Here is a 27,308-nt window from a genome sequence, read left to right as displayed (position 1 = left end):
ATCAATGATGTGCCACCATTTGAACTATATCATATAATTTTTTTTTATATGGATCATCTAGCTTTGGATGTCTCAGACATTATTTACATCATCATGTTATTGGGTAAATATATCCATTGTCCTAAATGGAGGAACTCTAAGACTTCTTTCCTTGGTTTTATTAATGAGTTTAAGTTTTTTTTTCTTTGCTTAAAATGACAAAGAGCAAATATGCCCCAAAAAAAATAACCAGGATATTTCTCGTCTCCTACTATTCTAAATTTGGACTCATTTTATTGTTTCACTGCTCCCTTTTACGTAAAATTTAAATGCCACCATATGTATCATTCTTTTCTCTATTATTCATAATATCCTAATGCTATATTTCTTGTACTTTTGTACTATTCTGACAGGGGATTTCTTTAAATCACCCTGCCGTTCTTCAGCTGAGACATCTGAGTTAGAAAACACAAACACTGCAGAAGTTTTTCACTCGCAAGTGGGCAGTCATGGAACGCAAGATCTGCGTCTCATCACTGTCTGCGTTCTTTATTTATACAGTTCTGTCTGTGTGTGTGTGTGTACAAAGATAACAATGTCACTCAGAGCAGCGGGTTTTTCCCTTTTCTACATCTGTATGTTCTTGTAAAAGAGCTGAGGTTTCACTTCTCTACATCTAAATGTTCTCTGAAAACAGGAAGCGGTTATTTGCTGAATAGGTTCATCACAAGTTACTAGGTCAAAAGTCAAGTAGACATGTGCTTAATGAAAGGATACATTTCATGTAGCTGATCACATATATACAATTTTCCCTTGACATTCCGCCCTGTTTATCAGAGAAATGAAATGTACAATAAGTAACTACTTGTCTTTCACATTCTCAGTTAATACATCATTAGTTACACTTCATCTTTATCTAACAAACAGGAAAAGAAGTCTTCATCGATTTCAGTACATCTGCGTATGCTGTGAATGATAAACTTATCATCTGTGAAATTACAGCTTTTAAACAAGGAATAACTCAAATAAAGAAAACAAAATAAAACCAGGAAAAGTCCAACGACAATCAACAGTCTCTATAGCATCTGAAGGCATGTTTAAAGAATGTACATTATCTGGTATTTAGGTGCAGCATGTGGTGTTGAATAAGACATACAATCCTCTTTTCTCAGCCAGGATCATGTTCAGTGCTACACGATGTTGCATTACAGCAATTTTGAGAGCGTCTATTTCTTGGTTTTGTCCCTCGTTGACCTTCCAGGATGTTTTGAGAAACAAGCTGAATCTATAGTCCAGTATCTCACTTCTGAGAGCACGTTTTCCCAACTCCTGCCCACAGGAAGAGTGAGTTGAGTACCTTTTGTCCAGTTGTCCAGAGTTTGAATTCTTCAGGTACGTCGGTTCCCCAGATTGAGTCATGGTCTGACTGTTGAAGTTGAGCGTTTCTTCCTGGATGAGGATGATGATGTTGTTGTTGTTGTTGTGCACTTTACAAAAGTCATTCTCAAGGTGTGATCGGAGATCACAATTAGTGCACTTGTTCCAGGGTGTTTCCCATATATGGTTGTGTTAATATGCTCGGCATGTGCGAGCAGACGTAACAGTCTTTCTCTGTGGTTCTGTTAAACACATATCTGTATCAGGCATTTTTCATCCAAGGATGGATGTGATCTTGTGTCACGTCCATTAGGTGGAAGTTGTCGTACATCCATCTTCTCTGTCTGCCACGTAGCTCAGCTGCTGTTGGCATCAGCTGGGATCCTGTAAGGGTGAGCTTTTGTAGTCAAGGTAACCAGGAGGGTTCCCCTTCACACCTACACCTGGCTGCCTAAAGTTGATCGGATAGAGATTGGAGTGCGGGCTTACCCGACGGGGGCCCAAGAACGCACTTACCACCCTCACCCCCGAAACAACCAAGCGTAGGCGCTTCCTCCTTGGTGTCGGGGCTTCCCCGGACCTCAACCTTTTTGCAGTGGCTCTGATGTATCCTTTTTTTTTTTTTTTTTTTCAAATGAACTTTATTTAGAACAATAACAATGACAATCTCAAAGAGACAAGTGACATATTGAATCATCCAGAACAGAATCGCACCTCCTTTTTCTTTTCTCCCAATCAGAGGAATACACATCATTGCCACCGTGCAGTTGGTATACCACAATGAAATCAATGAAATCGACAATGACTGAAAGTAAACATACATACATATATACATACATATGCAAACACACATTTATACACACATGTCTACATAATAATAATAATAATAATAAAAAAAATTAATAACCAATACAAAAATAAAATAAATAAATAACAATAAAAAAAGGGAAAAAAAGAAAACAAGGAACAAAAATAAAGGAGACAAGGGGGATCATAAAATCTCTAAAAGTGAGGTTCCATAAACAAGACACAAAACTTAAATAAGGGGCTAAGAAAAATCAAACTCTTCTAAAAATCTATGCAATTTGATTGCTTGGGGCTTATTTATTAGCTTAAGAGATTTACGGAACAGGGAGAGTTCGTTTTTAAGAGCAGACCATGAAGGGGGGAATTTAGCATATCGGCATTTATGAATGTAATACTTTGTTATAATAATGAGATTGTTAACTAAAAACTCACTATTTTTGTCCTTAAGGATTACTCCAATTTGAATATTTTGAAAAGACCAAAAATCAATATTTCCATACTGGGACAATATTAGGACATGGAGGGATTTCCATAAGTTCTGGATTGTCACACACGCATAAAACATGTGCTCTGTTGTTTCCGAAGTTGTTTTACAAATATAACAGTTGTCTAACACAAATTTAAATCTGTCTCTCATAAATTCATTGGAGGAGTAAATATTTTTTGTAGTTCTAAAATGGACTTCTTTAAATTTGGGGGGAATTTTAAATATTTGGTTCTGATCAACGAGATCTCAGATTTGTTATAATCTTTAAGGATGAGTGAATGTTTTGTCCTACCTGGATATAAGATGTTAACCAAATACCTCCTCAAAAACTGATTATTGCATTTTTCATTAACCAAGTCAAGACCATCTAATTTAATTTTATGTAAATTTGGAGTCGGTATATTTGAAAAATTATTCTTTATCGTATTGACAAGGACTATTGGGATATTCTGTGAAACCTTTTTGTATAGCTCGAACGAGTAACTCATGTCATATTTCTCATTAAACCTGTTTAATTCAAGTATATCTCCATTTTCATCCATTATATGTGTCACAGACCAAATTTGTTTTGTCATCCATTCTTCCACAAACATAGATTTCCCCCGATTCAATATCACCCTATTATTCCACAATGGAACGTTGTGGGGACTAAAGTTATGTTTAAACATTAATTTCCAATTTAACAAAACTTGTTGATGAAATTTGGAGAGTTTTATGGGCAGTTTAGAAATTTCAAAATCACATACTAAAAGGAATTGGATCCCCCCAACTTTGTTGAAAATAAGAGATGGTATCAAGAACCAGATGTCATTATCATTTTTTAAGAAGGATCGGAGCCAATTAATCTTTAAGATGCCATTCATTATTTCAAAATAGATTGCTTTTAAACCCCCTTCATAGTCTTTTATCAAGTTCCTGTTACTGATATAATGATGTTTATTTTTCCATATGAAATTAAAATTCACCTTATTGATGTCTTTTATAATTCTTGGTTGGATGGCTAGGGAATAAGATGGATAGATTATTGGATAGATTAAATTAGTCATTATTCCATCTGTTCCCGGTGAGCGATCAGATGCCATGCTCTTAATAGCAAAATCAAATTCTTCTATTGTTAGGTCTTCATCACAAATTTCTCTAAAATTATCATCAATTACTGGAATCCAATTACTGATTTTGTCAAAGGAGGTGACGTTTTGTTCTGAGTATGAAGACTTATAAAGGTTACTGTAAAAAGTAAATACTTCATTTGAAATGCGTTTAGGGTCAGTACATTCCTCTCCGTTGATTATTAGGTTACATATTGAATTATATTCTTGTCTACGTTTTTCTAGATTGCAAAAATAGGCAGTGTTCTTTTCACCCTCTTCTATCCACTTGGCTTTGGATCGCAAATAAGCGCCCTTGGCTCTATAAAGGTACATTTCATCCAATTTAGATTGTAAGCTGTTAATTTTTCCTTTTTCTTCCTCAGTCCAATTCAATTTGCCATAAAGATTCATAAGTTCTTCAACTACATTTGATTCCTCTTCTTTCCTTTGTCTGTTTAACTTTTTACCGAATGCGATTGAGGTTTTTCTGATTCTAAATTTAAGATATTCCCATTTGAGTATCGGTGTATTGATGGCTTCATCATTCTGGATATCTAAGATTAATTTTTTAATAGAATTACAATACTCCTCATTTCTCAGCATCTGAGAGTTAAATTTCCAATAATCCTTAAATGTGTTGTTTGGGGGTGCTTCAGCACCCCCAAAATGAATCAAAGCACCCCCAAAGATTTCTTACTTTTTTTTTTACAATATTTGCTGTTTGTGTGACACACTACTAAAAATATAAAAAGCATACAGTACTTGGTTGAGACGGAACATTTTAACAACAAAAGTATAGATAACCCCTCCCCCCTCCTAAAATGGTTTGTTCCAGCTCGCCCCCACTCTGGCTCTAGGGTCGTTGCTGCCAGAGCGATGGTAGCTGAGACGCAGCAGAGCGGAGGTGGAGTGCCTGGATTAAAACAGGACATATTAGCAGCATTTAACCTTCAGTTACTCTTTATGTAGTTAGATAGGAGTCATGTTTCTTTTTAGCTGAAAAACATTACACCCAGGTAACCTGCAGTGTTGAAAACGTGTTTTCCAATGATGTTTGCTACCCTACAATCCGTCCTACTCTGTAGTAAATTCAGCGACATTTGACCGTCCTGTTGCTCTCACTGAAATGTATACAGCCTATTTAAAATCTAAAACTTAAAATTGTCTGTAGCCTGTTGTTGTTACCACTGTCCTGTTTGAAATGGATACTAACTAGCTAACTGACTGAATGCCCATTAACCTTATAACTCCTGTTGTGTGGTGTGTGTGTGTGTGTGTGTTTGTGTACAGAGAGACAGCCAGGTTCATAATGGATATAAGGAAGTTTTTTCAAAAAAAGGAGCCACATTCAGGTAAAAGTGTAAGAACAAATGATCCATCAATAAATGATAATGTTGGATCAGTGTTTCAATATTTTATATCTTTTATTAGATGTTCTTGTGGTTTGGTTATTTGCCTTTTGGTTGAAAGTACACTGAGAGAGGACTTTTCGTTAGTGATCTTAATAATTATTTTTTTCATATTAATGTAATTTTTTCATCTAATTGAATACAATCTATTTGTGTATGATTGTCATTCCAAAGAGGGAGAGAGGAAAGAGGGGAACATGAGGAGAAAGTACAAGGTCAGGAAGAACCAGGTAAGAAAACAGACAGGGAACAGTGACAGGCAAAACAGAAACTATTAAACTGACGAAGAGAAAAAACCTGATTTTACTCACACAGTCTGGAAGTTGTGTTCTCCCTATATTAAAGCTGCTATACAGAATCTGCAAAACAAACTGGGTTGAAACATTTTTGACCCTCTTTAACAACATTCCAACATAACATTATCATTGATTGGCGAGATTAAAATTAATGATATATTTTTATGTGGTTCAGCCACAACTCTACTAAAACCTCAGCCAGTAATAGGTAGGCCAACTTTTGGACCGTCCAGTTCGACTGCCGCATACAGACTTATGCGGCAGAGAAACACTTATCAGTGTTTCTCAAACTTTTTACAGTGTTTACCACCTGAGAAAAATGTCAAGCTCTCCCAAGTACCACTATGAAAGCATGAAACTCATAAATCTTACAACACAAAATTAGTATTATTAAATTAGTTAAATTAGTATCTGCAGTAAAGATTTTTTCATACATTGTATACATTCTACCACAGGCAAAGTTGCCTCCATTTTTATAGTTTTTTATTAATATTTTGTAATAATTTATTCTGTTTTGGGAGTGTTTTTTTATGTATCTGTACAGGGAGTGCAGAATTATTAGGCAAATGAGTATTTTGTCCACATCGTCCTCTTCATGCATGTTGTCTTACTCCAAGCTGTATAGGCTCGAAAGCCTACTACCAATTAAGCATATTAGGTGATGTGCATCTCTGTAATGAGAAGGGGTGTGGTCTAATGACATCAACACCCTATATCAGGTGTGCATAATTATTAGGCAACTTCCTTTCCTTTGGCAAAATGGGTCAAAAGAAGGACTTGACAGGCTCAGAAAAGTCAAAAATAGTGAGATATCTTGCAGAGGGATGCAGCAGTCTTAAAATTGCAAAGCTTCTGAAGCGTGATCATCGAACAATCAAGCGTTTCATTCAAAATAGTCAACAGGGTCGCAAGAAGCGTGTGGAAAAACCAAGGCGCAAAATAGCTGCCCATGAACTGAGAAAAATCAAGCGTGCAGCTGCCAAGATGCCACTTGCCACCAGTTTGGCCATATTTCAGAGCTGCAACGTCACTGGAGTGCCCAAAAGCACAAGGTGTGCAATACTCAGAGACATGGCCAAGGTAAGAAAGGCTGAAAGACGACCACCACTGAACAAGACACACAAGCTGAAACGTCAAGACTGGGCCAAGAAATATCTCAAGACTGATTTTTCTAAGGTTTTATGGACTGATGAAATGAGAGTGAGTCTTGATGGGCCAGATGGATGGGCCCGTGGCTGGATTGGTAAAGGGCTGAGAGCTCCAGTCCCACTCAGACGCCAGCAAGGTGGAGGTGGAGTACTGGTTTGGGCTGGTATCATCAAAGATGAGCTTGTGGGGCCTTTTCGGGTTGAGGATGGAGTCAAGCTCAACTCCCAGTCCTACTGCCAGTTTCTGGAAGACACCTTCTTCAAGCAGTGGTACAGGAAGAAGTCTGCATCCTTCAAGAAAAACATGATTTTCATGCAGGACAATGCTCCATCACACGCGTCCAAGTACTCCACAGCGTGGCTGGCAAGAAAGGGTATAAAAGAAGAAAAACTAATGACATGGCCTCCTTGTTCACCTGATCTGAACCCCATTGAGAACCTGTGGTCCATCATCAAATGTGAGATTTACAAGGAGGGAAAACAGTACACCTCTCTGAACAGTGTCTGGGAGGCTGTGGTTGCTGCTGCACGCAATGTTGATGGTGAACAGATCAAAACACTGACAGAATCCATGGATGGCAGGCTTTTGAGTGTCCTTGCAAAGAAAGGTGGCTATATTGGTCGCTGATTTGTTTTTGTTTTGTTTTTGAATGTCAGAAATGTATATTTGTGAATGTGGAGATGTTATATTGGTTTCACTGGTAAAAGTAAATAATTGAAATGGGTATATATTTGTTTTTTGTTAAGTTGCCTAATAATTATGCACAGTAATAGTCACCTGCACACACAGATATCCCCCTAAAATAGCTAAAACTAAAAAAACTAAAAACTACTTCCAAAAACATTCAGCTTTGATATTAATGTGTTTTTTGGGTTCATTGAGAACATGGTTGTTGTTCAATAATAAAATTATTCCTCAAAAATACAACTTGCCTAATAATTCTGCACTCCCTGTATTATATTATACATACACATTAAAAGTGAATCTCTGTCCAAAACATGCACTCAGTTTACTTCTTACTCACTATGAGCATCATTTAAATAACCTTTATCAGATTTGATGGTTTTGTTACAGACTTCTCAAAAAAGTGTTTTGCTTTTCTTTCTCAAATGTGGGGATTAAATTGTGTTAAAATGTACAAAACGGTGATGTCATGTTTTGTGACGAGGACCCAGGCAGAGAGAGACTTGTTGAATTTAAGAATCTTATGATTTAATAAAGAAATTTGCAGACTTGCACAGAGATGGTAAAATTATGATGACTGATAGCGGAGATGAAGACAACAGACGATGAGGACAGGGAGGAACAGGGGTTTAAATGCACCAAGGAGACAGTCAGAGGGAACTCGGGACAACTGGAGACATTTAAGGATGCATGGACTCACAGAGACAGGGAAGAAGTCTCATTGTGACGTGTAAAGTTTATCTTGCCTGGCTGGGCAGCTCTCTGGGTGCTCAGCACCCCCAAAGCTCTGATCCTAGAATCGCCCCTGCGCTATGTTGTTGAATTTGTTTGCTAACTTCATCCATGCGGTCATCAACACATTTTCCAAGACTCTCAATAGCTTTCAGTATAGTGTCAGTGGATGTGTTAGAGTCGTTATCATTAGCCGTACCTTTTGCTTTTTTCTCCATATGTGGTTTCTCGGGAGTATTATCAGGGGTTGTTAACAGTCTGTCCCTCTTGTTGCTGCTGGAATTAGCCGTTTCCATCGGGGCTGAGTAGTCATGCTCGCTGTTTCTCTGAGTTGTGAAAGGGAGGTTTTTCACTGCTGGAGGTTTCGTGTTGTTGCTTTTCTTCATGTTCGGGCTGAAACCGGCTCTGATGTATCCAGGAGGGTCTCTCTGCAATTTTACAGGCTGTGGGTGTTGTCAATAACACTTGGTATGGGCCCTCCCAGCGGGGCAAACTCCAATTTTTCCTCTGGAGCACACGTAACAGGACCCAGTCGCCTGGTTTCAACCTGCAAGAGACTGAAGAAGAGCCATACGGCAGTTTATTGTTCAAAACAATATCCTTATTTTCTAGTAGTTTTGCCATCCATTCTGCCAGAGTTGTTTCTCTGACGGATTTGTCTAAAGGTTCACTTTTTGCAACTGAGATTGCATCTGCTTTTTTCACTGGATAAATCTCTGGCCATTTTGTGAATACATCTATAATCACTGGAGCGTATTTTGAGCCTTGACTTTCACTTAATTCAATAAAATCCATGTGAATGGTGTGAAATGGATGAGGTGGTGTGGAGAAATGTCCTCTTTTTGTCCTCAGATTGCCTTTTGAGTTTCAAAATTTAGAGTATAAAAGTGTGTATTAAGGACCTGGACTATCCCCCCTGAGGACACATGGGTCACCCCGTGTGTCACTAATGCTGCTGTTCTGCGCAGGGACTTAGGAAGTATTGGTTTACCTTCACAAGCCATCAGATCATTTTCTAGTTGTGCTCCACACTTTAACCATTTATTCTGTTCTGTAGTTGGTGCGGCTTTTGTTCATCTTTAAGTACATCAAGTGGTATTTGCATAGAGGATGCAGACATTAATGTGTCTACAGTTTGATGTGCGGCTAACTTAGCTGCTTGATCTGCAAAGTTATTGCCTTTAGTTATTTCTGATTTATCTGATGTGCAGCACATTTACATAATGCTAACTGTTTTGGCAATGTAATTACTTCTAATAGTGTTTTCAGAAGATATCCATGTTGTACTGGGTGTCCAGTAGATGTAATCATTCCTCTGTTCTGCCAAATTTTTGCAAAGTGGTGCACTGCTGAAAAAACATAGACTCTGTGTGTCTCTCTGTCTGCTTCCTTGACACAGTCAGCTCCTTTTATGGGCATGTAGTTCCTGTTACACACACGATTTCCTGTCACAGACACACCACAGGCACACATATTTCCTGTTTCTGCAGACTAATCGAACTCTTTGTCGAACTTTCCATACAGCAGTGTGGATGACCATCTTCGGGTGAGGCCAAGAGTGTGCTCGGGTTCAATTGACCACACTTCTCGATCCTAATGTGTGATTGTGACAATAAGATTCCAACATACGACAGTTGTCTTGCATGCGTGAGGTAGGACAAATTGGCTTGGAGTAAAATTGAAGTCACTGCGTGGGGTACTTTGATGATCAAAGTGTGGCCTAAAACAATGTCAGCTGACTTTTTTACTGCCTCTGCTGCAGCTGCACAGGCTTGCACACACGTAGGCATGCCTGACGCAACAGAGTCTAATTTGCAGGAGTAAAATGCAAGCGGATGTTGTTTTTCTCCAAATGCCTGTGTTAAAACTGCTTTCATGTAACCTGCACCTCCATCTACATATAAGTAGAAAGGCTATTTTCAAGTTACTGAATGCTTCTTCTGCTTTCTTTTCTTTGTAGATGCAACACTACATTTTGACTTCAGGCATTTAGGTCATTTCTATTTTTTCAAAGAACTCACACATCTTACATATTTCAAACTTTTAAGTTAGGAAAAAACTTTGCATTGCTTACAGCTCATAGCTCACAGCTCTAAAACTAGACATTAGTAAATCATATGCCTAATCATTATTTGTCATTGTGATCCACAAGTATGATCCACAACAAAGACTTCAACTGATCAAACACACACATCCACAAATGTGCAATAACACTAATGTGCAATAATCTTTTCTGGCATCGTTGTATTTTTACTCAGTTGTATATAGCATTTGTATTCTATTTTTATCTTATTGTATATTTTATTCTATTTTATTCTACTGTATATAGTATTTTATTTTATTCTATTCTGTACAGTTGTGTACTGTATTTATTCTTATTTTATTTTATTCTAATTTTTGCTTCATAACTTTTGTACTGTCTACTTCCTGCTGTGACAAAACAAATTTCCCACGTGTGGGACTAATAAAGGTTATCTTATCTTATCTTATCTTATCTTATCTTATCACAAATTTGTTTTCCAAACCAACAAAACAAACAAACAAAAGCAAAAAACAAATTGCCGATGGCATGAAGGCTTTACACACATGAGTCAGGACACAAAAAGAAAAAAGAAAAAGCTGCTGCCAGAAACAAAGCAGAAGTGTGAGGAAAAAACTGAGCTCACAGACAGCTGCATGTGTGAGCTTTAATATGCAGCTTCTGCTCTAAAGAACAAATAAAAATAAAGAATGTGTAACTTGCTCATCAGCTTGGTAGTGTCCACATATTTAATTCAGCTTCTCAAACCTGTAGCTTTAGCTGTTGTATACAGGGTTTGGCTTATTAGTTGTTAGTATAGGATTGCTCTATATCTCAACAATGTCTCATCTAGGATGACAGGTTTTCAAGCAGGTCAAGTGTCTCTATGCACCTGATTAGTTTAGGTATTTTCCTTATTTTCTTCATCTCATATATCATTATACTGAATTTGAGCAAACCTTAAGCTTGAATCAGACTACTTTTAACAATTATCCACCTCACATCATAACTGACTGAGGTGCCTCTTCTTATTAATAGTATGTCATTATTAATGTTATTATTGTTTTGTTTTTCCTTTTTTTATAACAGCAATAGTATATTACAATATTTATTAGTATATTACAATATACTACTATACTACTAATATACAATAGTTTATTATTTTATATTTTATTATGTATCATTATGTAAAATCTGCAGGAAACTGGCATTTGAGGCCTGGAGTTCCCCCACCCCTGGGTTACTCCAACATCAGAGGTAGTAACTCCAACAAGTAGCTCCTCCTCGCTCAGAGGTTTCAGTTTCTCTGGAAGACACAAACATTAATCAGCTGATCAACTCAAACCTGCAATCAGTGAACACCTCATGAGCATCGCATGGTCAGTGAACTCACCCTCCACTTCCACCTGCTCCCAATTGTAGTTTTCAGCTTGCAGCTCCTCGAAGCTCAGCTCCTCCCCTCCACCTCCTTGCTACAGCAGCTCTTTGGAGAATGTCACCTTCTCCACCATCATTCACCTGCAGCTGGAGGACACGAGCCAATCAATAATCAATAACCACTATGATGAATAACCTCTAATAACTTCTTTTTATTACTTAAGTTAAGTTACTGCGTTGTGTTGTGATGTGTCGTCTCGTGTCTTACGTAGTGCCGGCATGGGACAGTTTTCCAATTTCATTGTACTATTGGAAAACTGAACTGAAATAAAATCATCTGCAGGTCAGAGTCAGAGCGATGAAAATGAGTCCTGCCAGGCTTCATAAATACAAACAAAAACACTTTTCATTTATTAAAACAGTAAAACTGTAACACAGGCACCAACCAATCAAATGTCACGTGGGTCAGAGGTCAAAGTGATAAAAACAAAAAACAAACAAACAAAAAAGATAGACAGTCTACTGATTAATAAAATTATAATTGAAGTGTCAGAAATATGCATTTTATTTATTTATTTGAGATATTTGAAAGTGAAAATTTTATTATTTTTCTATTTTTAAATAAACATATTTAACATTTTAAACTGTAATTTCAATTAAATCATTAGTCGCGGGCAAAAAACTGTTAAACAGGTTCCTGCTCTTGTCTGGCTTTTATTATCATTACTACACTTAAAGTCAACATCAGTATTTGTAAGTGAAAAAAGGTGAAACTCACCTGATCTGCCAAACCTGCTCATAGAAACGTCAAATTCTGCTCGTTCAAAGTGGATCAAAACATTAGCATCATCATCTGCTATATATCATATATCATCTTCATCAGCACTTTGTACTAAGAAACCTTTCTCTATGTCAGTTTCAGAGTGAGCCGAATTAAAGTAAGAATCCTGCTGCTTGATCCAAACCTATAAAAGCTATCATGGACCACAGAGATCAAATCACAAATAATCAGTAAAATCACTTAAACCATCCGCCTTTTAACTTCCGGCTGCGCCTCTCATTGGCCTGCTTCAGATGTTGCTGCAGCGCTCCTGCTGGTTGGAGTGTGAAAAGCTGACTGATCGTACTGCACTGATTAATCAGTACTTGATTTAGAAACGATTTTACTGATTAGTGATAAATCCACACTCTGCTCCACAGTCCTCATCCATAAAGTGCTTTACAAACGCAAACATCACGGCTAACAGCTAATTAGGCTAACACCTAACCGTAACCCGTGTAGCTAGCCAAACCGCGAACAGCCACTTCCTGCTACAGAAGGTAAAGTGTACAGTATATTCTGGTTTAACACCTCACTGCTGCAGCACTACAGTGATCCTCGTACTCTGATGTTTAGTTTCCTCTGAGCTATTGGTTCTGTCACTAGTTAGCTAACATAAACTAATATGAGCCTGTTAGCCAACCACATGACATCACGCTCCGTACTAACAGAAGATGCGATAAACATGTTTTTAACCTTTGAACTCTGAGCTCTTGTTTCCTGTGTTGCCAACTCCTCAGTAAGGAAAATCGCTATTGGGTGTCCTAAAAGTTGCTAGAAGTTGCTAAATTACATCATCGCCTAATTTGCATAATTGGTCCTGCCTATGTAATTGTAACAGATGCTGTAGGACAGAGAAATAACATCATGGAAGAGACATAAAGTGATAAAAAAAACACCCTAAAAGCATTTAGAATATACAGAATATAGAACTATAAATTAAATGTTTCTTTTCTCTTCTCTTATTATTATTTTCAATAATTCCAACCCTCCTTTATCTGGACTTGGGATCGGCAAAAGTGACCCGAAATAGGCACTCTGGCGGAGTTACTTTTTTTGGTGTGTGTTGTGTCTTTTTAAGTGGTATTAAACCTTTATGGGCTCAAATTGTAGTCATAAATATTTTGTAGTTGTAAATTGAATTGTTAAATTTGTGATTGACATGACATTGACCAATCAGCTGAAAGGAAGAAAAATAGGGTCAAAATTCGTACTTGTAACTTGAAACTTGAGTGCAGAGTTTCACACGTATTTTTTGACTAAGTCCACACACAAATCTTTTTTACGCACACACAAATTCTTTTTACACATACAAATCTTTTTTACACACACAAATTCTTTTTACACATAAAAAACTTTTTTACACACACACAAATTCTTTTTACACACACAAATTCTTTTTACACATACAAATCCTGATTTACAAGTACAAAATATTTATGACCACAATTTCAGCCCATAAACCTTGTCATCCACAAGAAGTAACAGTAAAAGAAGAACATTTTTAACCGTTAACAATCAAAATGGACAAGCAAGCCTCACCAGACAGCTTCAGTCGAAATCAGATGTACAAGATGGAGTGATGGCTCGACAAGGACAGGCGTAGATTTGGCATGGACGGAAGGGACATGTCCCCACCAATAATTTGATCTCTTCGAATAAAGAAAATCAAAACCGATAGAAAGAAAAAAAATGATCTGTCAATGTCTCATTCACCTAGCGGTGAAGAAAGAGTCAAATTACGTTCTCTACTGTAGTCCTACCTTATGTGACAAATATGGCCAATGTGATTGGCTGTGCCTTTCAGGGAGCTCTGTTTAGTTTTAGCAGCGGTAAGCCTGCGCTGCAAGAACCTGCAAGGAGGAGAGGAGGATGGCAGCAAAAAGGAAGAACCTGGATATAAGAAAGTATTTTTCAAAGAAACCTGTAAGTCGCTTAAAGTCAAGTTCACTCATAAAATGTGTCTGCCATAATAACGTTACAGGCTATGCTAGGCCATACATGCCAACTCTTCCGATTTTTCCGTGAGAATCCCGAATTTCAGTGCCCCTCCCAAAAATCTCCCGTCCAATTTCACAGTCGCTCATTTCCGGTCTACCTGGCTTTCGGAGGACCCGGCCCACTTTGATCGTGAAGGCAAGGTCCTCAGGTGGACACAGCCTCTGAATTTGAACACCCCCAGCCTGTTTCCGGGTGGACAATGATAACGGTGACATTTAACTTATTTTATCCGATAAATAAACACTGTAAGATTCAAGTTTTTTTTATATATATGTATATATACACCACTCCCCCCATCAACAGCCCTTTTGAATGTCTTGCTAATTCTGAGGTCTCAATGTTGGCAAGTATGTGCTAGGCTTTGGCCCACATCAGTTTAAAATTGTATGTAACCATGAATAACGTGTTGCCATGTCCACCAGGAGAGACTGGACAGTATAGATGTAAAACAAATATGCCGGCAGTTTATCTCAGTTAACGAGAGGAGAAGGCATGTGTTTGGCTCCTTCACATAGTGGACATTGAGTTGTTGTGTGGGGCACCAGTAGTCCATGTCTGTTGCTGTAACAGTAGTTCATGTTTAGAATAAAAAATCCCAGCTCACTGATTTGATCGGGGCAATAGTGTGCCTAAACTGTTGCATAATTTTGCTGAGAGATCTTTTACTTTGTGGTAACCTTAGATGAGTAATTGTATGGACAAAAACCACCAGGTCATTCAGTGTTCCCTTAGGGCTAATGTATAAGACATGTTGGTGTACTATAACTGAAGTAATGTTGTTAAGTCCTTAAACTCATATTCTTTTATTGTCATGACTGTATTTGAAACTATTTTTATTTTTGTATGATACCTGATAATATATGGAATATGGCTGAAGTAAACTAAAGTCTAAAATACTTAGTCATTTGTTTAATAGTCATTTAACATTATATAATTCACATATAAAACTATGAATTGTAATTTTAAATGGTTTAAAAGTATGTAGAATAGCGGGGGGGTCAGCGGCTTCGCTCATGCGTGATTAATTTGCAGTTTGTAGCGTAGGGGTGACTATATCCTACTCTGACATCAGCTGGGGGCGACTGCTGTGTGACGACTACCTGACGTCTGTGACCGCGAGGTGCCCACGGCAGCACCCGCTGCTTGTTGAGAGTAAAAGCGATACGTGCGTTCACGTGAAAAAAGAAGTCTCCACTAACGCCAGAAAAAATCGCCAGATTTTTCGCTCGTCGCTTTTTAGAAAAAAAAGTCGCTAAGGGGGTCTGAAAACTCGCCAACTTAGCGACTTTGTCGCTAAGTTGGCAACACTGACGTCTGTGTGAGGATCTGTGACGCTGGGCTTTCACCTTTACATATCATTGAATGTGTGATGCTTTTATTTTGTCATTCAAATCTGTGACTCATCTCTCCACACGGACACACACACACACTCTTTCTCGCTCTCCTGTCGGATCCATAAATTCACCTGTTGTCGTTGACGTCAGCGGCGCGTCAGAATCACCTGTGTGGGGGCGGTGCGAGGTGTTTGTCTTCCTGTCAGAGAGCAGGTGAGACACACCTGAGGAGGTACATCGGAGCGAGCGTTTTTTCCTCCTCGCGCGTAGACTGACCGCAGACGGACATGTACATGCGCTCCTCTTCCTCCTCCCTCCTCCTTCTCCTCGTTTTCGCGCTCCTGCGGCCCAGGGAGGCGGTGGACCCGTACTGTCAGGACAAGTTCCGGCGCGGGAACGAGGACTTTGTGCTGTACGCGGAGGACGCGGTGAAGGAGGGCGCGGTCATGTTGGCCACCGCGAGCTTCGCCTCCGAGCTCGAGTGCGAGCGCGCGTGTTGCGGGCAAGTGCACTGCAACCTGGCGTTGCTGGAGCCGAGCGTCCCCGGAGAGGAGAACCGCACGTGCGTGCTGTTCAACTGCGTGCGTAGGAATCGGTTCGCGTGCAGGTTCGTGACCCAGAGCGGGTACCAGAGCTACGTCAGAGACGCCGTGTACCAGAAGTACCTGGCAGCCCCGCAGAAAGAAGGTGAGTACTTTCAGGTTTACTGGCTCTCTGTGACGTCACAAGTTCTGCTCAGTGAGCAGGATCAGAGGGACTCTCGGAGGCTGAGAGAGGTCTGAGCATGTGCAGGGAGATGAAGGTGCAGGCAGGAGGAGAAGAGGAGGGATGGAGGCGGGTGATTGGCTGTGGGCCCAAGTGTGTCAGCAGAGAGGTCGGTGGGCAGACTCAGAGCCCAATGGGGTCGCCGGGCAGAACACACACGCCTGCTCATCAGTTCAGGAGGTGCATTAGTGATGTCATCTCTCCGGGTCACACATCTGAACCGAGTTGCTCACGGCCCCGTGTAGCAAGCCATACCTGTCAGTGTGAAACAGAAGCTCTGAGGATAGTTTGAACGTACGAGTGGACACAGAAACACCCACACGTCATGTTTGGTCCTGATCAGCTCAGATCAGTTGTTTCTAATATTTAATCCATCACATTAGTTGACAGACCGAGAAGGACTATAGCTGTGTACCAAAACGTAGGCTGCATCTTCCTGAGGCCGCATTTGTAGACCAATTATGGGACAGTGATGCGACAAAGGCTAGTCCCAATTCGTAGAGTCCACCGAATCCGTCCAACAAATGCATCCTTCATTTCCCCAGATTTGAAGGATGGGTCAGGTGTATCCTTCGTGGCCCACGATATCCCAAAATTCATAGTGCGGCCCAGCCAATCCCAGTTTCCAACAATGGCAGCCGCTACTAAGTTTTAATATTACTCTTATTAATTTTTCTAGGTCACAAAATAAACTTTTAACATATTTTCAGGTGAGAAAGTAGCTGTGTAAACTTCAAATATCTGCTTGGTTTATCAAGACATTGCATATTTGCAAAAGAGCTCCGACGTTTTCGGAGACTTCAGTTACCCACCTGCTCAATAGCTAGCCAGGTCCTCGAAGGATGCAGCCTAGGTTTTGGGACACAGCTTCTGTGTCATGTTTTTGAAGAGCAGCTTCTGTGTCATGTTTTTGAAGAGCAGCTTCTGTGTCATGTTTTTGAAGAGCAGCTGTCGCCACAGAAACAGACCGCAGCACAGTTCCTCCGCTGTGTGAGGAGTGGGTTAAAGATGATCTGCAGCTTCGTTCTCTCAGACCGCTGTGATCAGCTGATTAAGTGTTACAGGATGTCACATGTTCCCTTCACGCTGACAGATAACCATGGCACAGACGCCTGTTATCTGTGGCTGAAGCCACTGGCACCACGCTGTGACCAGCTCGCCTCCATCATCACTGTGGGACTAACGCCTCGCCGGCTGTGAGCCCTGAGTACAGACGGGGAAGACGGGGCAGAGATGAGATGAAACCACCCATGACTGTGTGGGCGGGAACTAAGACGAGGAACTAAAGCTGAGCTCAGCAGCTGCCATGTCCTAATCTTCTCGTTCACACGTTGATCATTTCAGGCTGCGCTGCCTCTTTGACCCTGTCTCAGAATCCATCTGACTTCAGCTCCCCCTCACTCTGTCTCCAGGTAAGAAGCATCCGCCCGTGGCCAACGCAGGCCGTGATGTCACCATTCAGCCTGGAGAGACTGTGATGCTCAACGGCACTGAGAGCGTGGCACTGAGTGGCGCCAAAATTAAAGACTACCGCTGGAGTCTGGAGAGAGGAGACAGCAGTGTAAAGATAGAGGTACGGGTGCTGCAGCACGGGGGTGGGGGCTTCTGTGTTACAGGTAGACTTCACCTGAAGACAGACAGGTAGTTTACTGTATCCGCTACTTTGAACATAAAATTCAGCAGAGCAGCTTCCAGCCCACTAAATCTCATTCACAATCTGTCCAGTTTTCACTCTGCCTTGGTTTTTGGAAGTTAAAATAGGGGCTTGTGTCTGTGCAGGTGTGTCCAGGTGAATGTAATTGTTCTTCAGGGTCCCTCTGCAGCATTCAGCTGTGACTGAGTCCAGCTCATTTCACTTTTAAATGCTGTTGTTTTTGAATGGGCTTCTGCAGGAGACCAATTACCCTGACCAGGTGCAGCTCTCCAACCTGCAGACAGGCTCGTATGTCTTCAAGCTGACGGTCACCGACTCCAACGGCAAATCGGATGATGCCAACGTTACAGTCCTTGTTCTTAACCCACAACAGACCAGCTGTGAGTGCTCATGGGATATGTAATCCAACAATAAGCCTGAAGCATGTGCAGAGCCCTGTGCCAGAGTCAATAGAGAATTTGATCAATTTTAGGTTTTGAAGACATTTAGTTTGTTTTTATCTCAGTCTGACTTTATTGATTTCTGAAATCTTCACTTATCGTCACTTTATCGATCAGCTGATGGCTGAATCACTGTGTTGTTGATCAGTTAAACGGTGTGATAGAAGCAGAGTCAGCTAATTGGTGGAGGGAATGGTGGTTGTTTTCTCACTCCTCTTAAACTGGTCAGACTGGATTACCTGACTCACGCACGCGCAGAGGACGCCCCCACACTCACAGCAGAAACTTGACCTAATTCTATTTGACATCTTCCTTTCAGCTGATTTCAGGGTCACGTGACTCACTGAGTGTGTATTGATCGCAGCTCTGACCAGAGTCAGGCTTTAAAACTGTAAAATGGGAGTGTGCGAAAGAGTAAATGGCACAAGTGTTGTCACAGTGGCACACCCTGTTTGTGTTCAGCACTGCAGTCAGCTGTATTTCTGTAGGTAAAAGTCTGACAGGAAGTGATGTAACTGACACTGTCCTCGCCCTCAGCATACTGTCAGGCTCCGGTGAAGGTCGGGCCATGCCGCGCGAAATTTACTCGCTGGCATTACAACATCACAAAGGGCGTCTGTGAAACGTTTGTGTTCGGAGGCTGTATAGGAAACGAGAACAACTTCCTGTCTGGACAAGAGTGTCTGTCTGCCTGCAGAGGAGTCACAGGTACACACAGGTGCACACACGCACACGAACACAGACACACACCTTTATTGTAACACTGTTTCTGTATTTTTGTCCACAGCGTCGTCGCAGAGGAGTGTTACTCTGCCCTCTGCAGGTCAGTCCCACAGTGCACCTCTTCATCTCTGCTCCACAGTACAACCAGGATGCTCAGAGTGTGTGTGTGTGTGTGTGTGTGTGTGTGTGTTTTCAGAGGTGTGCGGCTCGCCGTGCAGTCCTGATCAGCTAACCTGTGACAATGGCTGCTGCCTGGACAGAAGTATGGAGTGTGACAACGTGAAGCAGTGCAGCGACGGATCAGACGAGAGCCAGTGCCACCAACGTAATGCAAGCACGCACACACACACACACACACACACACACACTGAATGTAGCTGACCTTCCTCCTCCTCCTCAGTGAATCAGACCTTGAGCCTTCTGCTGGACATCGATGTGAACAAGAAGAAAGGTTTGTTTTAATTACCTTTATTAAAGAAATACTCAAAGCTAACAGGCTACATGCTAATTAACCACCCCCCCCCTCAGCTCAGTGCACGGAGCCTCCCCGCACCGGTCCGTGCCGGGCCAAATTACCTGCCTGGTACTATGACCCCCTGGACCAGAAGTGTCACGAGTTCACCTACGGTGGCTGTGACAGGAACGAAAACAACTTTCTGGACGATCAGACATGCAGCAAGTACTGCAAAGGAATCGGCGGTACACACAAACTCACACACACAAACACTCAAGCTTCACAACAGAGCACTGGCTTTCCAGCAGATTAAAGATCAGCCAAACCTGAGCGTCACCCACACTGCAACGCTCTGACTTAAAGAAAGTGAGCGTCTCACTAAGCACGGGAGCGGCTTCTATTGGCCGGCTGAAGGTGGCGTTGCCTTGGTTACCAGCTAACACAAATGTAAAAATTTTAATTTTTTTATCTGTGGGAAATCAAACTTTAGGACCCTTCACTCATGAGATGAGCTCCACACACAGAAACTGCTCACATACGCTGCAGTCACATGACTCTGTGACAACGTCATTCAGACGTCTTCTCGCTAACCTGACGCAGTTTGTGCTGAAGCACAGAAACGAAACGCTCCAGCAGAACTTCATAAAACTCGCCGACTTTCAGATGAGGAAACGGGAAGACTCACTGCTGTTTTTTCTTCTCTCCCTGCAGAGAACGATGTGTTCGCCAGAGGTTTGTTTGAGCGCTTCGACAAGGACGTAGACGACGACTCAAGTGAGAGATTTAAACTCAGCTTTCAACTGTTGTGCAGTACAAACAGGACATGACCTCACTGTCCTCTCCACAGGTTCCATCACGCTCGCCGTGATCCTGTCGGTGGCCATCTTGTCTCTGCTGGCCATCCTGGCCTACTGCTTCCTGAGGGCCCGCAAGAGGCGCACACACAGGCCCGTCAACACAGGCCCCGCCCATGAGGCACTGTCCGAGGAGGAGACGTCCGTTTATAACAGCACCACCAAGCCCATGTGATGGCAGCCGTGCCGTTACCGTGGCGATCTGCTGCCTTGTTTTTTATTTAAGTGTCCTTTAAATGTTTTTATTTCTCAGCTGTTTTCATGATTGATTATTGGTTATTGATGGGGACGCTAGAGTTCTGTGGTGATGTCAGTTTCCTGTCCGCGGCGTCTTTACTGCTCTGTGTTTCAGTATTTATGAATTCAGCGTCTGGGTCTCAGGTTTTATTAGTTTTCATGTAAATAACAAGTTAGTCTCAGGTTTTTAACTTCTGCTCTTATAAAGTTTTAATAAAAGTTTGAAAGTAGTAATAAAGTTTGGACATAACAAAAAGTGATCCGAGCCTTTTATTTTGAAAACAATCTTCCTGCTTACTGTGAGGCGCTAAACAGGTCGCTTCACAGTGAATCTGTGGTGTGTTCACTGACCCCTCAGTCCCCGCCTGCTCTCCTTCCACCTTGTCCAGGTCATGCTGGGTTCAAGTCTTTTACGGAAGCTACATAATTGCAAACAGTTTCTCTAAATCACTGTTTTTATTTCTGTTGTTGGCTCACACCACACTTCTTTCATTTCTTTATGTATTCATGAGTGGTCTGTACTTTCCTGAGGTGTTTTCTCTTAACCTGGTAACTTTATGTTTAACCTCAAAGTCTGCATTTAGTTGTGTTGTCATCGTTATTTCCCAGCAAACACTTGAATCATTTATTTTGATGTCTTGTGGTTGAAAGGTACAGAGGACCACAAGAGCCACGCACATCGAAATAAAGAATTCTGTGCTTAAATAATGAATTGGAGAATAAATTCTGCATTTGGAAATTCATTTTTGAATTCCAATTTAATAAATTGATTTTTTTAAAATGCTTTTAAAAACTTCACTTCAAAAACCATTCTCAAATTCCAATTTGATAAAGTGATTTTCAAAATGCTTTTTAAAATGGCGATTCCACTCCTCATTTCAAAATCCATTTCCCTTTCCTGTTCGCTCAGGGATTAAAATTTGGATTAGCAACTTGATTACCAGTTGGATTAGCAACTTCATTTTAAAAATCCTGCTGCAATGCAAATTAGCCACACCGTGGGATGTAAGGAGCTCTTTGATTGGCTGTCTGCCTGGATATTTCTAGCTCATAGCTTTGCCCTGCTAAGAAGTGTGTGTGCTTGTACACAGGCCGTTTAGCCTTGGAATTTACACTCGGATCAGGGGCGGATCTAGAAGGGTGGCACGGGGTGGCAAGTGCCACCCTATAACGATCTCTTGCCACCCCAAGTGCCACCCCAGTTTTGCATATGACAGTATTATTAAACCAAGATAGCATTAACACTTTGAGCATAGTTACAGTTAACAGTGAATATAAATGCTAAAACTGAATATATTGCATTGTGTTACTCCCCTCCACTATTAACAAATGGTTCAGCCCATAGCACAGACTGGCTTTTTTCTTGTTTTCAGTAGCAAGCAATGCTTATGATTGTGCCAGAGCACATTTTGAACAACACCATGGGAATTTCAGATTTCACACAGGTGGTTGGTTGTTACACTCTGGAAATGGAATGAAGGTGAGTGTTATTAACCCTCTGTGGTCCACGGACACGCTGCACCTCCAACTCACATGACTGATTTAAGCTGACACAGCAACAAGCTGCAGCCACGTTGAGTCTCTGTTTCAGCCCGTATTGAAAGTTCGGACTTCAAAGTTTACACCGGTTTTTAAATTTTAATTACAGGCCAGTAAATCAACAGTTGTGATTAAAAAAATATATATATAAGCCATGCTTTTTTCTAAATACTGTCATCACATTTTTGTGTGTTTTTAAAACAAGCGTTTTCTAAGGACAGCTCAAAAACAGTAAAGAGAGAAAAAGGCCACGTCTTTCCTATTGGTGGAAAAATGTGCCATGTCGACCAATTTTTTTAAAAAGTCAACACGTGAGATTTGGTTGTTTAGGAAGAGGGGAAAGTTTTGGGAGTGACGGCTAATGCTAGCATCACTGCGCGTAGCCCTGTTATTTTAAGGTAATTTTAGCTTGTGAAAATTTTACGGCATAGCTGTACGAGCTAGCTACATGTTTTGTAAGCTGCTGTGCTCTTCACAAATAAAGCTGGAACCAGCTCAGACTATTAGAACCACCACTGAGGCCTGTTACGTTTAAACAGTGTTAGAGCAAAATGCTGACAGTAAACTCGTCAGTCCAAATGTTACCACTTTATTTGTGATTTTGTGATTTTTGATTCTTACACACCGAATGCAATAGAAGCGACCAAAAAGCGCCATACGCCCCTAGCTGATCGCTTGCACATTCGCACCTCGAACCGCGTCCAAAGCGAACTGGACGTGCTTTAAAATATTCAATTTTCACCTGCGTGAAGCGGAAATGTGGGAGGAAGTAGTGCCAGAGGGTATGTTTGCAAGATGGCAGCTGTCGATCTAGCGTTTGAAGAGAGAGTCTCCCTTCTCTATTTACTGTGGAGAGCAGAGCAGCGGCATAAAGGACGTCTTCACCGTACCTGGGTCCATCAGGTCCTCCACAAGCGTGAGCAGTTTGGTGAGTTTCACCACTTGCTCCAGGAGCTGCGTCTGGATGACGGCCGCTTTCAGCAGTACCACCGTCTGTCCCTCGCCCAGTTTGAGGAGCTGCTGTCCCGCGTCGACTGTTCCTGCCTTTTTTAAATTTTCTTAATAAATGGAGCTTGCCTTCAAAATAAACTAACCTCTCTTTATTCTCTTAAATAATTGGTCTTCACCAGTGTTGGGTAAGTTACTTTAAATTAGTAACTTAGTTACATTACTAGTTACTTCTATCAAAAGTAACTCAGTTACTTCAAGTTACTCGTTACTTTCAAAGTAACTAGTTACTAGGGAAAGTAACTTTGGTTTTACTCAGAATTCTCTTGTTAATGTGTTGCTTCTGTAACTGGATACCCAGCAGGTTTGCCTGTCTTCTAGTTTGCTTACTTGCCACAAGTGCACTGTGCCACCTACCAATAGAAAGGAAAAAATGTGCATATTTCCACGAGAGAAATCCCACACCTGGACCGTCGTTGACCGCTGCCATGATTCTAGCCTACGTCATGTGCGCTTTTTACATCCAACACGAAAACTGCAGTCGTGGTGCTTTCGATTGTACTCAGAAATTGAAAATTCTGCCTTCCGAATAGGAAGATGTAGGTAACACCAGACTGCAGATGAGCTGCATACTGGGCTGGACTGGGAGAAAAAATCAGCCTGGACATTTTGACTAGAGACCAGCCTGCCATTATAGGAAAAATCATAAAGCCTTTGAATGAAAACAAACGCTGTTGTGACAGTGATGTACACTGTTTTGATGGTATATATGTATCAATCTATCAATCGTTTGTTGTAAGATTCAGATAATTATTTTTTAAAAGCTAGACATTTTAAATGAGAATAAGAAAGAAAAGTATTTCTTTGTGCCCCCTTTCCCTGTTAATGCCCTACCTGGCCCCCTGGCAAAACTTTGCTAGACCCGCCCCTGCACAGTTACCAGCTGTCAGCTACATAAAAAAAGGATCCTGGTGTTATTTGTCTCTCAGAAACAGCTCATAACTTCCCTTCAACTCATTCATGCCACCTAAAAGGTAAACCTTTTTCTCCATCACCTGTTCAGCTCTGATGATTCAGTAAGGACATCTCCTGGTTTCATCTTCATATTTCCCTCTCACCACATATCCAAACTGATATCATGACCAGCAGCTTTTACAGCTGTGTCTCCAGCAAACATCAGCTGATACTAGAAAGTAATATTAAATAAATTCTAACAGCAGCTTATCAAGCTTAAATGTGCTGCTGTTGTTTAACGCGACCTCCGCTGGTTTCTTCTATCTGGCGCAAAGTGGGAGATAAACAAGCAAGAGAGACGGGACTTGCAACAGAAAAGCCGATCAGCTGATCATTGATCAGTTTCATGATTGAAGTAGAAACAGGAGAGGGAGGGGGAGAGAATGAGAGAAGAGGCAGCTGTGCAGCAAAGACACAGAATAACTCCAGCTTTGTGTCTTTTTCATTGTAGCTGACGTACGGGACAAATTGCGTTCCTTTTCACCTCAATACGAAACGCGTAATATTTTCTCTGAATACAAGACGATTCCGTTTTTTACGGGATGGTTGGCAACTCTAATAATTAACCTTATGAATAAAATAAAGTTGAACATCAGTAACATCATAACACCCACCCAGCTGTATAGAAACTCTGTCATGCTAGCTAGTACCCAGTACGAAAAAGTCAGCATAACGAAAATAAACTCCACCTAAACTTGGTTTATATCTGACCCAGATAGACTGCAGGTCATAACTTCTTACCTGAAGTTCAGTTCACCTGACACTCGGACCGGCGGCCGCCTCGGCTCTCTCCTCCTCCTGCCTCTCCTTTCCCTCATCCACCTGCTGGCCTCCACCACTTGCTAATGTTACTGAATCTGTGGAAGCTCCGCGATAGCCACCGCACAAAGTAACGAATATCCCAGTTAGTAACGACTAACGGGTTCCTGATTTTGGCATAATAACTAGTGTTAGGGTTCAATGTTGAGAGAAGAATCCATAAATAACCACAGATCCGGTCCAGTGTGCAATTAGACAGTATTTTAATAAACACATGTGTGAGTTCAACAACCCAATCAGTATTGAACTGTCTTTCTCATATTCAGACAACTGTTTTATGGGGTTAAGATAGTACAGCCCCCTTTCCTGTTACTAGGCAGATTTAAACAAAGCATACGTCACTCCAAAACCACAATGACTTTTAACATAGAACATCATCTTCGTGTCGACGGCTGATGCTTCCTGTCTCCATCCTCGCTGTCGCTCCATGAGCGCCTCCTTATCTCCCCGATCAGGTGGACTTCCTGTAACAGACTACCACGTACGCCTCGACTTTGCAGTTATAAACTCTTACCTAAATGAGTCTCTCTACTTTGTGTGTGCGTGCACGTGCGGGGGCGCGTGCATGCTGTGTACTGCGTACATGTCATGACCTCTCACTATTTGTCTGTCTGTACGTGTAGAGTTTGCATCTGCTTTCTGAACCTTAGTTGACCTCAACTTAAGCAACCAACCAGGCTCAGGCCATCCTGTGTGTAATGATCTTGACTTATATGTGAAATATATAAACAACTGTTTCAGTCTACCCCAACTACTTAAGGCTTAATCCGCAATAAATGCATAATAAACACCCTTGCACTTAACTTGCACTCACTCTGCTTTCGGTTTCACTTCTGCAAAAGTATGCTCTGCAGACGCGTTTCCTGTCTCATTTTGGCACAAAGTGTATTTTCCTGTCTCTGCCCTCTACACAGAGATCATAAAAGCATTAATAACATTTAAATTATAGATTCAACTCAACCATTTAAAATGGTTCTTCTTTGGACCTGTAATAAAGGCTAATATAATACCAATATATTTGAACATCTGAATGCATCTAGGAAAGCAACATCACTATTAACATGAAATGGTAATGATGATTATAAAAATAGCAGCAAATAATAGCAGTAAAATATTTCTATTCCTGACACTAGTTACCGTGCTCGTTACCACAATAATAACGTAGTTACTGTAACGCGTTACTTAATAACGCGTTAGTCCCAACACTGGTCTTCACTATGTTCCTATATAGTAGTATATTTTTTCATTAGTATAATATGAAATAAATTCTACGTGTCAAGTTGTGTGCCAATATAAATATTGGCTCACAACGTAGATCCACTGAACGCCGCCCATATGCATTCACTCAAGTTAGCATGGCAACTGTCTCGAAATTGAACCTACCCGAAATTGAACCTCATCCACCGTCATTCAGATCTGGCGTTTGGAACTATTTTGTTTTTCATGTGAAGTATGACCCTACTTAAGCGCATCGTGGACAAAAGTACAACAGTATGTCGGATGTGCCACGCAATGCTCAATTACATCGGTTGGAACACAACAAATATGACTGCACATTTACGCTGACATCACGCTAGTGCAAAGACAAGTGGAAGCAGACAAAAACAACAACAAGCACGCATGCTACAAACTTTACCCGAGTCATGTAGACAGCCGTTAGCACATCATTCTAAGAGGGCAAAAGAGATAGACAGGGTAATTGCTACTTTTTTTGCTGTCGACAAAATAGCTTTTATTTTGGAAAGAGCCATTTCTCTGTAATAAACTCTTTTCCACAGATGAGTGATTTCTCCATCAGATACATTTATTTTTTTATTATTTTGTTGTTTCAGCAACATTTAATTTAAAAACTGTACTTTTGAGTTAAAAGAAATATTTATAATTTTAATAACTTAAAAAAAGCATGAACATTTTTTTGTATCGAAAAAATATTGAACCGTGACACCAAAGTATTGAAACGAACCGAACCGTGAATTTTGTGTATCGTTGCACCCCTAATATATATATATATATATATATATATGTATATACATATATATATATATATGTATTGTTGTTGTTGTTGTTATTGTCGTTGTTTTTGGGGTTTTTTGGGGGGGGGTTTCTTCCGGCACCGCTCCGAGCTGGCAGCCAGTATCAGCAGCGCCAACCTGACCGAGTCCTTTTTCCTCTTTTTTTGTTGTTGTGTTTCTTGTTCTTGTTTTTTTATTGTGGACTGTACTACTCCACAATGGAGCTCAGAATTATATGGACAATCATGTTTTTTATCACATTTTTTACAGCATCTGTGTCCGGAGA

At 40.8% G+C, this 27,308-nt stretch overlaps 1 protein-coding gene and 2 long non-coding RNA genes across 3 annotated transcripts; 1 reads left to right on the top strand and 2 right to left on the bottom strand.

The window, feature by feature from the left end:
- Positions 1 to 460: 460 nt before the first annotated feature.
- On the bottom strand, positions 461 to 10,125 carry LOC109194777 (uncharacterized). The gene is made up of 3 exons (XR_002056511.2): positions 8,211 to 10,125; positions 5,462 to 5,509; positions 461 to 1,967 (listed from the first exon to the last, which is right to left on the bottom strand). It is a non-coding gene; the product is annotated as an uncharacterized LOC109194777 (long non-coding RNA).
- A 974-nt stretch (positions 10,126 to 11,099) lies between these two features.
- LOC102079694 (uncharacterized) lies at positions 11,100 to 15,830 on the bottom strand. Its single transcript, XR_001224562.3, has 6 exons — positions 15,695 to 15,830; positions 13,992 to 14,081; positions 13,771 to 13,880; positions 11,642 to 11,730; positions 11,425 to 11,555; positions 11,100 to 11,337 (listed from the first exon to the last, which is right to left on the bottom strand). It is a non-coding gene; the product is annotated as an uncharacterized LOC102079694 (long non-coding RNA).
- Positions 15,713 to 20,950, top strand: LOC100695926 (kunitz-type protease inhibitor 1). Its single transcript, XM_005452503.4, has 10 exons — positions 15,713 to 16,250; positions 17,741 to 17,901; positions 18,221 to 18,362; positions 18,960 to 19,130; positions 19,210 to 19,245; positions 19,342 to 19,470; positions 19,546 to 19,596; positions 19,674 to 19,844; positions 20,311 to 20,373; positions 20,447 to 20,950. Exons 1-10 carry the CDS (start codon positions 15,851 to 15,853, stop codon positions 20,626 to 20,628), a joined length of 1,506 nt encoding a protein of 501 aa, XP_005452560.1. The 5' UTR covers positions 15,713 to 15,850; the 3' UTR covers positions 20,629 to 20,950.
- Positions 20,951 to 27,308: the final 6,358 nt, after the last annotated feature.

Source organism: Oreochromis niloticus, linkage group LG15 (genome assembly GCF_001858045.2).
Source record: "Oreochromis niloticus isolate F11D_XX linkage group LG15, O_niloticus_UMD_NMBU, whole genome shotgun sequence".
NCBI classification, from domain to species: Eukaryota; Metazoa; Chordata; class Actinopteri; order Cichliformes; family Cichlidae; genus Oreochromis; species Oreochromis niloticus.
The sequence above is the reverse complement of the archived record's forward strand: the minus strand, read 5'-3'. Positions and strand labels throughout refer to the sequence as shown.

Coding starts and splice junctions, on each gene's coding strand:
- LOC100695926 (XM_005452503.4), top strand. CDS start 15,851: ATGTACATGCGCTCCTCTTCCTCCTCCCTCCTCCTTCTCCTCGTTTTC. Junction 19,845..20,310: donor GTACTGCAAAGGAATCGGCG/GTACACACAAAC, acceptor CTCTCCCTGCAG/AGAACGATGTGTTCGCCAGA. Junction 20,374..20,446: donor GGACGTAGACGACGACTCAA/GTGAGAGATTTA, acceptor TCCTCTCCACAG/GTTCCATCACGCTCGCCGTG.